Raw genomic sequence first — 15,311 nt, forward strand, 5'->3', positions numbered from 1 at the left:
TGGACCACTCACTATGAGTCTTAAGGCCTTAGGAGGTCTTAAGATGGCTCCATCCATTGCATGTGTTACACCTGACCGAGGTGGAGTTTGGATGGAGCCGTTTTGCGCATACGCAGCAGAAAAATTTCTAAGGGCCCGGGTTGGACTCAATGCCAGCGCGAGTCAGGAGGATACGGAGCAACCCTGCTGCAAGGCATTGCTCCAGTGACGACAAACACAAATTAACACTTACCGATCCAAACGGGGTTAGATCGCCGAAAGAACAGCCCTTGGTCGGACTGCTTAAATTTATCAAACTTCGACTCAATTTTGCTTGACAGTTTGATGAGTAAATTTTCATACTTATCGAGGGACTCGTTGTCTGTGACGTCACTGTCATCCTCATCTAACTCAGAATCTCGCTGGGCATCTGAAATCCTTACACTAACCTCGCAAGGACACTTGTCGCATTTCCAAACTGTTTTATTTTTTAAGACTTTATTAGCTGTAGCCCTAAATTCTACTCTGCTGAGCTCGGTACAGCGAGCGTGGTGCCAATAGCTGCATTGAGCACATTGAAAGCTGCCAGAACCTTCTCGATAGCGTTAAGACAAGCCCCGCAAGCACATTTGCTGGTTGACTTTTTAGGAGGCATCATCACAGACAACACTTCTTCTTCTTTCTGCAATAATAATGAATTATAAATTTTTCTATTATGTATTTCTCCTTTTAACCAATTCTCGTTCAGACCCGAATATTGAGAATATCGATATTTTAATTTCTTTCTATTTTTCCAACTTTTACTATTTTTCTATTATGTTTCTCTCATTTTTATCAATTCTTGTTTAGTCTCTAATATCGAGAGTATCGATATTTCGAAACCGATCGCTGCTTGTATCACTAGTATCCAATTGAATTTCGAACAGTGATGCCATTTATAGCGTAAATATCGTGCAAAATCATAATTTTTCTTTTTGTTTTTACTACAAAAAAACATAAAAATAGATAACGCGCCGTATATATTCGTAAATTGGAATTAAAAACACGAATTTTAAGACATTTCACGTGAAAATTGGTGCACGTTTTCGGAAAAGCCGCTCTCCTGAACCTTTACCAAATTTTATAATTTCATAGTTTTACTTATTTGTGTATATTAAATATAAATCACATATTATTCATAGTATATCCCTTATATACATCACTTATACCGCAATTAGTTCTTTTTACCCGACCGCTAAAGTAATCGGAATCGTGCAAACTTAATATAACTTGTTCAAAGTTTAAAACTTTTTTGGCCAATAAATAAATTATACTTACACGATATGGGAAGAAGTAGAGTAAAAGTTGACAATAAAATTGAATTCAACCACCGCAATGTAAGATAGCCACACAAAACAACACCGGCAAGGAAATACCATTTCTGCTGCGGGTTTTCTTGGATAATACTTGACCAATTGGCAAAAAGCTTAAATTTTGATTTCGGCTTCTTTAAGAAAAATCCCAACAAAACCACTATTATTAGTGTTTGTACCGTAAGTCCGCAAACAATTTTATGAGGGTTCAATACAATCATCAAACCATAAATAACCAAAAATTGGAGAAAATAGTTTGTTTGATAATATAGTAAATTTTTTACTACACGATTGCTCCATTTCTCCACATCTTTTATATTTGGGATTTGAAAACGAGCAGACCCTAATATAAAGTCATCCAAACTTCGTAAAGGAGAGAGCTGTATATTCTGTCCAGACAATGTGTCACCGGACGACATTCTCAAAACTTCTAGCTATGATGAAATCAAATTTCAATAATACAATACAGACACTTTCGTAATAAAAAATATTTAATGTCACTTAGGAATAAGATTAATCTCCCAACAAATTTTTGTTAAACGGTTTACGGTCGATTACAGAATCAATAAAATCAAAAGCCAACTATGTACGTACTTTAACCTTACGCGGCATCCCGACAGCATAAATTTTATGGCATACTAAGTATCAAATATATTGCTATTGCCATTGCTTAATCTGTATGTGGGCATTTGTTATCAAAACGTAATCATTTACGCAAAGTCGTACGCATGGTATAGAGGAGTAGGGAAAGTCCCATTCACCATTGTAAAAGAACCATTCACAGTCCTTAACCTACCCCCCAAGTGTACGTTCACAATAAAAATATCACGGCCACCTCTGGTGTATAAGGGTGGCGAGAGGTCAAAATCTTCTTGATATAAATAAATATGCTATAGGGGTATTCTCTTGCTCTTGCAAGACCCGGTGCACGGTGCAAGAATTGCAGATTTACAACGGCACAACAACAAACACACGCAGAAAAATATTTGCAAGGGCTGTAAAATATGTCAGACCAAAACCTATGTATATTTGCGTGCAATGCCACGCAAAAATATAATTGCAACCCTGTTGTAGTTGCCATTTTACATAAAGACATATAACGTCGTTAAATTGTTGAGGAAGATAAGTTTTAAATGGATTTTATTATTTCTATTTAAATTTTAAAGATTTGTTACAGTTTTTTTCTTAAAAATGTATGCAGAAGGTGCGCCAATTCACAATAGCCATGCTTAATAGTCATTCACAACAAATTGACCGAATTAGCCATTCATATATCACTAGATTCTGCAATGGGTGCTCTCGTGCTCTTGTATATTTCGGTATAGTATTTTTGCAATCTGCAATCTTGCAAGAGCAAGAGAATACCCCTTATACATTTTTAAGCGTTGTAATTAACTTATTCATGGACAACTTGAAAATTATTTTTGATAATGAGTGTACCTAAAGAGATAACTATTGTGGAAAAATTTGGTATTACATATCATAATAATTCGTCTGAACAGTAAAACACAATTTTTTATTGTAAGGTAAATCAAGAGATTATTATAATAGCCATGTTTCCTATATTTTAAGTATAAATTTTTGTAATCACAAACTACATACACGTTTTATATGTCAGAATTTAGCTATATGCCGGCGATCAGGAATCCTACTCGTTCCCAAATGGAGTGTTTGATTATCCTAACAGATTTACCACATTATTTTTTAGTTTTAAGCTAAGTTTTTAAATAAAAAGAATTCTTAAAGAAATTATTTTTTGAATTTGCAATATCGGCACAATTAAGATTTCTTTGGCGCGGCGACTTAGGTACCGTAAACGCTTAGTTTACGAGATATTCGACCTTAAAGTTCAAAAATTCCCAAAATTCGAACATTTCAACAAGATATTTTACCACATTAAACACACTTTACTCACATCTTTCATCTCAAATTAATTAAATTGAACTATAAACTTTTATATAAATCCACATTTTACACTTTTAACAGTCTTTTTACCGAAGAAACTTTTATTTTAAAAATTATATTTTACACTCGTAATGAACATCATGTGTGTGCTAAAAATTACGACAAAATGGAGCGCTGCCATGTGAAAATAAGGAAATTCGCTGAAATGCCTTTTATCCCAAAAATTCCTCTATCCATTCAGGTGGATATGTTCTTTATTTAATTTAATAAACAAATAAGTAATATTATATAGTAATATTATATAATCTAATATATAAAATTCTCGTGTCACGGTGTACGTTATTGAACTCCTCTGAAACCGCTCGACCGATTTTCGAGAATCTTAGCGTGCATATCGACTAGGGTGGAGAATCGGACAACATCTATTTTTCATCCTCCTAAATGTTAAGGGGAATTGGAAAATTACCAAAAAGTAACATACAATTTTTTTTTTTTCAATTTTTGTTTGTTTTGTTTTTCAATATTTTTATTTGTCAAATATTTGAATCATTCAATTTCGGTCGCATGCTTTTCTTATTCCGGCTATATACATATATATAAGAAAATTGTGTTAGTTACACCATTAATAACTCAAGAACGGCTGAATCGATTTAACTGAAAATTGGTGGGAAGGTAGCTTAGAACCAGGGTAAGGACGTAAGATACATTTTATCTCTTTTTGTCAAAATTTAATTCAACTCATAAATACAAAGATTATATTTCAAATCATCCTCCTTTCCTTGAATATATGCGTACAATTTTAAACAGATTCTTCCTCAAGACTAATACAATTGCTAAGTATTTGGAATAGTAGAAAAGAACTGCAACCAAATACGCAGTGAAATAGATTATAACTGGTGCAGTAATCCAGCCGATTTTTTCGTCTTTCCACGCCTGAAAACCGGTTCACCATGTGCAGTCCACTAGAATGACTGTCGGTTGAACTCCAGTGAGAAATGATGGAGCTATGTTTCTATTGTCACACACCGACGCAAAAATTCGGTTTTATTTCAAACACTTCTCAGAATCAGTTATTCGTTGTTCTGTTGGATTATGAACTTGCGAGGCAACCACTTTGTACAGAGCTTTCTCCTCCTTAGAGCATCATTGTCCTCGGTTCCCCAAAAAGCAATGCTTTATTATTATTACACGAAAACTCAAATTTTGTTTCAATATCAGTGCAAGAAATATATATATGCAAGATATATCCATATATTTTTTTTATTTTAACGCAGAAAGGAGTACTACGCGAAAGTACTACTGTCTCCCCAGGTATTCGCTCGACTAGGGTTATTTTTTATAGCGCGGCCGAAGGCCGCCAACGCAGAAAGGAGTACTATGCGAAAGTACTTCAGTCACCCCGGGTATTCGCTCGACTAGGGTTATTTTTTTAAAACGCGGCCGAAGGCCGCCAACGCAGAAAGGAGTTATATGCGAAAGTACTTCAGTCACCCCGGGTTTTCGCTCGACCAGGGTTATTTTTTTAAAGCGCGGTCGAAGGCCGCCAACGCAGAAAGGAGTACTACGCGAAAGTACTTCAGTCACATAAATCACATATTACACATATACATATGTAGAAAATTTTTTTGTAGGTAATATAGAAAAAAGAATCACGCGAAAAAGCAAACAAAGAAAAATTGTTAAAAATCCTACATATTTGCTGTTTAAGATGTGGAAAGCTTGTTTTCCTCATAATTGTAAACAATCTAACCTTTTCAACGATGAGTGTGAGAAGTGATTTTTAAATTAATAAATTTAGGTAAAATATACCAAAATAAAAGTGAAATGTGAACGTATTTCAATGTTTAGAGTGTATATTTAAATATACAGAGTGAAAAACGTGAAAAAACTTAGTGAAACATAGAGAAATACCATGTGTTATTAGGGCAAATTTTTGAACTTTTAATCGTGAATATTTTAAAAAATAAAGTTATTTTTATATTATTTTTGGATATATCTTCTCTGGAGAAGCTCCCCTATCCGCACATACCCCATTTATACGAAAATTCGGGTTTTTTTACCCCTCCGCCAAAGTAATCGGAATCGTGCCGCAATACCTAAGTATATAGTAGTAAAAAGTAGTTTAAATTAGCTTACGCAACACTATTTTGCCATGCTCAGTAGCAGTACTGGCATAGTATTTAAAAAAAATAAATGATTGTTCGAAATATATTCCGTTTGAAATTATTCAAATCGATAACTTGTTTGGCCCAATTAAAAATAAAACTCAAATTTCTTAATTTTTAATAGCGGTTCAGTATTAGCCAAATTACATTTATTTGTTTTTTAAAGTTTAAATATAAACTTCCACACCATTCATAATCGACCATAATTCACTAGATGTAAAGACGAATTGTAATTCGCGTAGATGCAAATGTTTTTTTTTCAAATCGCTGGTTGGTCACCAACGCTGCCAACTTTCATTTGATGAGTGTTGTTTATTATTTGCGTAGTTCTTCCCGATGTTCTATCGGTTTTGGTAGAGCTGGTTCTCCCACTCTCCCAATTCGGCATCATAATATTGCGCAGCACGATATGGTCACAATTCCCATGGTACTTGCTCTTCCATGGAGGTCAATTGTACACCAAAATTCTTCAACCACGGTATGTCGGAGGGAACGACATCGGTAATACATTCGCCATCGATACGTTCCATATGTAGCTCACCAAGAGGTTGTCCAGGACATATAAGCTCAGTGAACTTTGTTTTCAATAAGAAGGTAGGATCGCAACGCATGTCTTAACGACGGTATCCCCACCATTTTTCATCTTTGCGCATAACACGATGGAACCAGTCAATTAATTCGCTCAACTGGAAACGCTTTGGTCTGCAAGGTGGGTGTTGAGTGAGCATTATGTAAATTCAATTTTGCTCAAAACCTACCCAACAGCTTGATAAACCTGACCAGCAGTATCGGGATCCTTAGCGCAATTGACAATAGCTTGTGCAACATCCGAATGTGCTCACCGTAGTATTTGCTCTTCAAAAAGTTGCTTCCACCCTCTAGCACAAAGCTCATTGGTTTGTGACTAGCGTTTTACACCAGCTCCTTTGCTGATTCTGTAAAAAAAATTAAAAAATACTTGGTAAATCTTTTGAAATAAAGTTTAATTTTAGCTTACCTAGCAATGCGACGTGCACCTTCCACGAGCACGTCATTGAGTTTAAAATTTTGTCTCGAATTCACGACCAACTAATTTATAACTACATTTGAGTACTTCACAGCATCGCGTATCGCTTTTTCATCTCTTAAATCATAAAATTGGAACAGCGCCTGACCCATTACGCAGCAATATTAACGAGGCCATGTTTAGTTATTTCGTACTTTCATTGGAACAAAATATCAGCCGATCTGTTGTTTATCGTCCCAAGGGAAATTCGTAAACACTTCTTTCAGATTCAAATAACTAAATAAACCATCGTAAATCATTTAACCATGAAATAAACTCAAACAAATTGTCTTGCAAAAACCTTCGTTAGGATGGCAAAAATGTAAATATGGCTGTGAATGAGCATAATCTGGACCGCACTATTCGACATGGTTGCTTATTTGTTAAAATAATACAATGCAACCATTTTCCGGTTAAAAGTCGGCCATCTTGGTTAAAAGTCGGCTACCGTGGATTCCAATAGAAACTCAACCCCGGACTACACTTGACGTTTCTACAGTGGCACCTCTCAGCTGTGCCTTTCTTTACATAACATCAGCTGATAGTGACCTTACTCCTCCTCTACCGTGGGCGTAGGGTAGCTAGGTTCGAGCTGATGTAGCGCATGCTTAGAGCTCTTGAAAAATTTATTTTATCACATTGCGAAATTTTGAGCTGTTGAAGTGTTTAAATCTTTTATGTGGAAAATAAAAAAAGAATAAAGATCCTTTTTTTTCACAAATGTATTTCTGGGAAAAATAAGAAGTCATATTTTTGGACTACTGTATAATAACTGCGGTATAAATTTTATATACCAATTAAAATAATAACTTTAATATGAGCAATGATATTTTGATGTATGCTTGTAAAAGTTTATTAAATTTAAGACTTCGCTCATTCCCATCCCATTTTGCATAATTTTTCTGTAAATTAACAATATTTATTTATTTAATAATGTTAAGCTGTTGAGTCTGACACGGAAGCGGATGTCCTCAGTGGAGAGCATCAGGGATAAAGAGATGTCCAACTCCTCTCTCACTGGAAATGAGAGAACAATTGCTAAACGTCAAAACCTCCAGAACTTTGACAGTTAATCGAGTTCAGGAGGTTTTGACGTTTAGCAATTGGATATATTTAAATGTATACACGATACATTTAGGAGCACTCACCACTGCGTTAAATTAAAAATATTATGAAAAATCCGGTTTATTATTTTGTACATCTGGATTTTTAACAATTGTATTTAAATTTAAATTTTTTAATTTTATTATACAATATTATTGAATATAATATCGACGGGCGAGGCGGCGATACTCCAATTCCGGGACACGGATCGTGGTTGAATTTTGTAAGTGGAGGAGAGTAGCGAGAGGTGTCGACGCGGCGTGATGTATGTATAAACGAAAGTATCATGGGCGGCTTGTGTAGAACGAATTGTTGTGTTGGCGGGCGAACTTCAGGTCGAATTGAGTCGGATGAATTGTGAGCCCTTTCCCGTTTTTCCATCCCTTTTGATGAGTGGGTTGATGTACAGCTGTGGTGAGTTGAGTTGGTGTTGCGTTATGGTGAATTGCACTGTAGCATTAGGATGCGCCAGTTTCACCGAGTAGAGGGGGTGGATGCTTAACTCATATGCTCCGCCGCTCCAGGGTCAGCTTTGGGACCCACGAACCCTTAGCAAAAAAGACGAGCTTTATCCTCGTAAAGTTGTATCCGCACCCCACCCCTTATGTGGACAGCCAGACCAGCGTGATGTGTAGAGTGGTGATGAAAAAGAACGAGATTGGCGAGCCAGGCGTTGACGCTTGTTGAAGCTGGCACGGTGATGAAAACGAACGGAATTGATGAGCCAGGCGTTGACGCTTGTTGCGACTGGCACGGTGATGTATACGACGGGCTCCTCTGTGTAGGAGAGATTTCGTTAATATCTAACCGTCTTCGTTGGCCTCCAGCTATCAACTAAAACTGTACTGCCCTTACATGCCGCCTGTTAGTCACGTTTGTTTTAATAACGGTGCCCTACGGTACGTAAGCAGCGGTACTGACGCTGTTCGAGGCAGCGCAGCTGTACTCCTCATAGTAACGGTCGAGCCTTTGCGCGTACCGATACCAACCTAACCAAAATGGCAGAGTCATTGCGAGCACTGGCATCACCGAAGCGTGATGCCTTTTCTACGCAATGCCTGCGAAGTACCCCATTCTATGGCAGTTATTGCGAGCACTGGCATCACACCGAAGTGTGTTGCCTTTTCTGCGCAATGCCTGCGAAGTACTCTCTACGGTATAGGCTAGTCTATGGTATACGGCAGTCATACCGAGCAATGGCATCACCGAAGCGTCATGCCTTTTCTGCGCAATGCCTGCGAAGTACCCCGGAATACCTACTTCTACGGTTTGCACTACACTTCTACGGCAGAGTCATTGCGAGCACTGGCATCACACTGAAGTCTGACGCCTTTTCTGCGGAATACCTACTTCTACGGTATGCACTACACTTCTACGGCAGAGTCATTGCGAGCACTGGCATCACACCGAAGTGTGATGCCTTTTCTGCGCAATGCCTGCGGAATACCTATTTCTACGGTGTGCTCTTACCCCTGCTTACTACTATTATTTGACCGTCCTGTTCGGCGAGCTGGAGCAAATGTGAAGTGCTTGCTTTTATAGCAGCACAGCGCAGCTTTCGTCACCGTAGCGAGGTAATTTGTATGCGTATGGTGCGTTAGTACGTATGGTGGAAAGCTCTAGCAGCTTTCATCATCGTAGTGAGGTAAGTTGTGTGCGTAGTCAATGCGGTGAAGTTTAGTACGTATGGTGGAAAGCTCTATGTTGAGGTATGGTGTTGACGTAAATTATTTTAAGGTGGTAAAAGCCACGTTACAACAGGATACGAGCGATGGCCAGATTGAAATCTTACCAAAAAAATATGTAAACGGAGTGATTTGTTGCATCGTTTAAGACCACTTATAAAAAATGCAAAACAATGAAAATTAAATAAATTTGTGAAATTTAAAGGTATTTGATGAAACGTTTTGTAATTTGAAGCATCATAGTTTTATTTTCAGTGGAAAATGATTAAAAACATTTAATGATTGAGAGCTAACAAGCTTAAATCCTATTATTGGGTATTGAAAGGACAAAAGTCAGTTGTTATAATATTCTTAAAACAGATGTAAATAGTTTCTACATATAATAAATAACCACTATTTAGTAATTTTTATTCGTACTAAATGTTAGGCATTGGGTTGATAAATGCCCAAAAATTGTAATTTTGTCCAATCTGGCCATCATGGAAAATGTTATAAAAAACGCTAATTTTGAGGCGCTCTCACACTGGAATAAGTTGAACATCCCTTTATTCCTGTCCTGCATCCTTAGCTGCACGACTACATAACTGTGTCCATAAGAACGTGTGTATTTTAATATTTGACAGACGTCGCTTGCAGTCTGTCGCGCTCTACTTGTTCAGCACATCACGCTTAAAAACACACGTAAATTCAATTTCATTATCCAAAATTACTATTGCACAATCGAAACACTTAGTTCATTGAAAATTATCACAAATTCACAAACACTTTTTGCACTATTTAATGTTTTTCACTCACCGTTCGAGGTCCGTTTCACTGTTTGGAAAACTAAATGTTCTTCCTCCCTCGTTGCAGCCAACAATACATTGTCTCCAACTGCTGGTTGGTTTCGGCATTTTATCTGTAAAATAAAACAAAAAAGTATTAAATAAATGCAAATTTATTTAATAAAAGTTAAAATATACTCACATCTTTCAACATACGTGCTGTTTCGCTTTCGCTATTCTTCGAACTAATGGCCGTTACAAATGGAGACAAAAAAATGAAAAATGTCTCCATTCGAATAATAATTTGGCGGGCTTTTAATCTGGTCGTCCCTCTTTTCCAATTGCTAAACGTCAAAACCTCCTGAACTCGATAAACTGTCAAAGTTTAGGTGGTTTTGACGTTTAGCAATTGCTCTCTCACTTCCAGTGAGAGAGGAGTTGGACATCTCTTTATCTCTGCTTAACGATTGATGGAACAACAATGTCTTGCAGAATTTGTTTTGTATTCTCTCAACCCTGTTTATGAGTGTATCAGTATATGGAGACCATATTACACAGCCATATTCTAGTATTGACAGTACAAGTGAGCGGTATAGACTGACCAGAGAATTTGGGTTGTTGAAATCCCTTCATGTACTGATGATGAGTCCTAGCATTTTAAAAGATTGCACAGTTATTTTATCAATATGCTTTGCAAATGTGAGTTTGTTATCTATTATAATTCCTAGATCCTTGATTTTGGATAGTTCCTGTAGATACTCGTTGTTGAGTTTGTAGTTGGTGACAATGTTATTTTGAGAGCGTGAGAAAGATACTACAGCGCACTTTTTAGCATTGAGATCTGGATTATTTTTAAGGCACCAGGTTGACAGGCAGTCCATATCTTGTTGTAGTTGTACGACATTGGAATCGTTAGAAATAACTCTGAATACTTTCAAATCATCGGCATATAGCAGACATTCAGACTGTATATTGTTTACAATGTCATTGATAAAAATATTATAGAGTAGTTGACCTAAATGCGATCCCTGAGGAGCTCCAGATCTGACCTCATATTCTCTAGACAGATATCCGTCAACCCTGACTTGTAGGAACCTTTCAGTTAAATATGAGTTAAGCCAATCCAGTGCGGTGCCATTGACGCCATAGTTATTGAGTTTTGAGACGAGTATCATATGGTCAAACGATCAAAAGCTTTACTGAAGTCAGTGTAGATTGAATGTACCTTTTGTCCTTCATTCAGTGCGTTGAGTATATAGTTGACTTACAGGGAGAGATTGATCTGCCGCCCACAAATCCATGTTGATTTGTAGTGATGATATTCTTGAAAGTTAGAGATAGTTGAGAAAGAACCAACTTTTCGAAGAGCTAGGCTAATGCAGATTGGATGCAGATCGGCATGTAGTTTGTTATTTCAGATCTTGGGCCACTTTTATGCGTTGGACTCACATATGACAGTTTCCAGGTACGAGGGAAACTACCTGTTTGAAGAGAGTAGTTAAAAATATGTGTGAGGGGCTCACAAAGCTCGATGGCGCAGTTTTTTAAGAAAACGTTTGGAATCCCATCGGGTTCGGCACCATCGGGTTCGGCACATCATTGTATTGGACCTCTAAGCTGTGTACGTTAGTTGACGATCCATTTGAGTTAGCATCAACGAGCCAATTGCCGTTAGTATGTGTGTGTACCGTCCAATTGACTCGGTGAAAGAAAGCGTTGAGGCTGACGTAATCAGCTTTCTCGAATGAGTAAGTGGCTGGATTCAAATGTTCTAAGTTGAGTTGAAATTTAAAATTTATGATGATGGTGGGATGATATTTGTCTTCATGAACGAGAGGTAAAGTTTTATCCACGTAAGCCTCAACATTGCTGAAACAGAGGTCCAGAAGATTATTCTGGAGGTTGTTTATGTTGTTTATTTGGATGTATTCCAGTAAAGCAAGTCCATCGTATACAAATTTGTCGCAATTGGCTCGGGGGACGCTGCTTGGCAAGTTGAAGTCACCTACGATTATTAGCTTTGCGTTATTGAATTTCACATTGCTGTAGTTTAGAGTTGTAAGTAGTTTACGATAAGTTTCTAGTGTTGTAAGAGGCGGCATGTATACACATCCATCAATAATATCATGTACTATTGATTTTTACGAAGACCAATTCCAAATCTGTTTCACCTATGGTAATTAAATTAATATGGATATGACGTTTGACGGCGATGAAGACGCCACCAAAACGCTCTAGGCCAGTGCATATAGGATGTCTATCTCTTCTAAAAATAGTATAAGTGCTATCAGTTACCTCGCCGTCATTGATTGACGAGTTTAACCATGACCTAGTGATACAGAGTAGATCATAACCACTAGCCGCTGATACTGTCATAAATTTAGATAGCTTCGTCCAAAGGCCTCTGGTGTTTTGGTAATAAACCTGAAGAGTCTTCAGGTTTCTTTTTCTCACTGGTCGAACGAAAATTCTTGTTCTTATCTGCGGTACTCCTCGAATGTATTTGATGGTTTTGCTTGTGTCACCGTTTTTGCCAAGAGTTTCGAGTTTGGATCGTAACCCACAGATATGAGACTGCTGTGCTGGAGTCTGATCAGATTTGAAAATAACTGTCATTCCATCACGTTGGTTAAGATTGAAAATCTCCCTAGCATCGGTCGCTAAACGAGTCTCGATTAGCAGGGGACGTGTACGGCCGGTTGACGGACGATCTAGCCTTCGAATCTTGAATTGAGATATCTTGGCAGAGTTTTCGGGGGTAAGACTGCCGTGAGCGAAATTTTGTCGGCTTACAGTTTATTATTACCAGCAGCATTAGTAGATTCAGTGATACCAAGGGCAATGGCATTACTCTCTCTCCTTTTCGATCGTTCATCTCCTTTATGATGTCTTCCGGAGATGATACATTCCTGAAGGAGTTGAGCTTGTTTCGTACGGAGGAGATCCTGTCACTCAAGTTAGAGTATTTTTTTTTTCAGTGGCAACGCTCTGCTTGGAAAGCTTGTGTACTTCTTTCTTGAGTCCAGCTATACTTTCATCGATGGTTTGTTATAATTTTAAATTTGTTATTGAATATTTGGGAAAATTCTTCGAATTGCTTCTTGACAACTGTTTCGAATTAATCAATACTGTCATCTCCGCTAACATCTGACTCTCCGTCAGATGCGATATCGATGTCTCTCACACTAACCTCAAAGTCACTGCATACGGTGCATCTCCACTGTGCATCATGTTTTTTGATATTAGTAGCAATGACTTTAAATTCTTCATTACTCAGTTTTAGACACTCAACGTGGTACCATTTCTGACGTAATGCACATCTTAGACCTTTTGTATTTTTTCGTACTGGTTCAGAGCAGCTACCGCATTCGCTAGCATCAACTTGCTTCTTAGGAAGCATATTGAGTCTTAGTGTACATATTCGCACTTATAAATGTAAACAAACGTGAGTTTATCACTATTGTTGCGCAACAAGGGCTGAAGTAAATAAATTGTATTTATAAGTTTACTTATTAATTATAATTATAAATTAATACTTGTTTTCACTAATGTTTACCTATTATAACGGAGCGTTCTTAACATACACGTCTGATCGGTAGCCCTCTAGCGGAAATGTATACTTTGAATAAAATTATAAACTATATATTAAAATATTAAACTATATATTAAATTTTTGGAAAAATGTTATGTTGAAAATGTACTTTATTTTTATAATATAACACAACCGTATTAATACTCGCTCTACTAAATTTCATATTACCGAAATGAAAATGCCGTCGGCATATGTGCAAATGGGATATGTTGCCTCTTAGAAATTTTCGAACATTTCAAGAAGCTATTTCACCGCATTAAACACACTTTACACACATTTTTTACTTCAAATTAATTAAAATAAACTATAAACTTTTAAATAAATCCACATTTTACTCTTTTAGCAGTTTTTTTAACTAAGAAATCTTTATTTTAAAAATTACATTTTACACTAGTAGTGAACAAGATTTGTGTGCTAAAAATTACGAAAAAATGGAGCATGGTGATGATAAGGCTGAAATAATTCGCTGAAATTCCTCTTTTTCGCAAAAATTCCTCTATCCATGCATATGGATATTTTCTTTTTTAAATTTATTAAACAAATAAGTAACAATATATACATGTATTAGTAATATTATATAATAATATTATATATATGTATAAGTAATATTGTATAATAATATTACGTAATAAAGTGTAAAGTATACATTATAAACACGCTTTCCATACATATGGATATGTTCTTTATTTAATTTAATAAACAAATAAGTAAAATATAGTAATATTATATAATAGTAATAACATAATATATGTATGTATATTGTCAGCTAAAATACAAAACAACGTATTATCAAAAATAAATGGAAATCGCTGTCAGATATAATAACCAAAATTTAACCATTTTATAATGAAAATTCAAATTTTGTTTCAATATGAGTGCATGATAACCAAAAAATATAACCACTTTATAACGAAAACTCAATTTATTTCTAACGCAGAAAGGAGTACTATGTAAAAGTACTTCAGTCACCCCGATATGATATAAATTTTATAATATTATAATAGAGTTCTAGTTATTTGGGTTTATTACATATATATCACATACTAGAGGACCCGTCCACGCTTCACTGTGGCTGATACATACATACTGCAACTACCATCTATATGTATTCTATTAGTTGGATTATAACTATTCATTAATGAGATATAGCATTTTTGTGAAGCAACTTGTGTTAGTTTAAAAAAAAATGGATCATAAAGCATTTCGTGTGTTAATAAAGCTTTGTTTTTTTGGGGAAAATACTGTTGAATTTGGGCACAGGGAAATCCACCGTTAAAAAGATGGTTGCTAAGCTGGAAACAGGCGAAATGAGGAAAGTAGGTGCCTCGCAAATTCATAATCCAACAAAAACAACGAATAACTTATTCTGAGAAGTGTTTAAGTGCTCTCTAATCGGAATAAGGCCGAAATGTTTCTTCAGTGATAGAAATATAGCTCCATAATTTCCCACTGGAGTCCAATCGGCAGTCATTCTAGTGGACTGGTTATGACATCTGTCTTTTGGGATGCACGTGGTATAATACTTACTTAACGACTGAATACTGAGCCAGTTATATTCTATTTCGCTGCGTATTTGTTTGCAGTTCTTTTCCTCTATTCCAAATATTTAGCAATTGTATTATTTTTGAGAAAACTCTGTTTAAAATTGTACGCATATATTCAAATGATTCCTACAAACATGAATTTTGAAGAAATGTTTATGATTTAAAATATAATTTTT

The 15,311-nt window shown here is 36.2% G+C and overlaps 1 protein-coding gene across 1 annotated transcript; it reads right to left on the reverse strand.

Moving 5' to 3' along the window:
• Positions 1-1,252: 1,252 nt before the first annotated feature.
• Positions 1,253-1,930, reverse strand: LOC126765881 (PRA1 family protein 3). The gene has a single exon (XM_050483554.1). It carries the CDS (start codon positions 1,748-1,750, stop codon positions 1,253-1,255), a length of 498 nt encoding a protein of 165 aa, XP_050339511.1. The 5' UTR covers positions 1,751-1,930.
• Between the last annotated feature and the right edge of the window lie 13,381 nt (positions 1,931-15,311).

The sequence above is a fragment of the Bactrocera neohumeralis genome, unplaced genomic scaffold (assembly GCF_024586455.1).
Source record: "Bactrocera neohumeralis isolate Rockhampton unplaced genomic scaffold, APGP_CSIRO_Bneo_wtdbg2-racon-allhic-juicebox.fasta_v2 cluster11, whole genome shotgun sequence".
Lineage (NCBI taxonomy): Eukaryota > Metazoa > Arthropoda > Insecta > Diptera > Tephritidae > Bactrocera > Bactrocera neohumeralis.

Coding starts and splice junctions, on each gene's coding strand:
- LOC126765881 (XM_050483554.1), bottom strand. CDS start 1,750: ATGTCGTCCGGTGACACATTGTCTGGACAGAATATACAGCTCTCTCCT.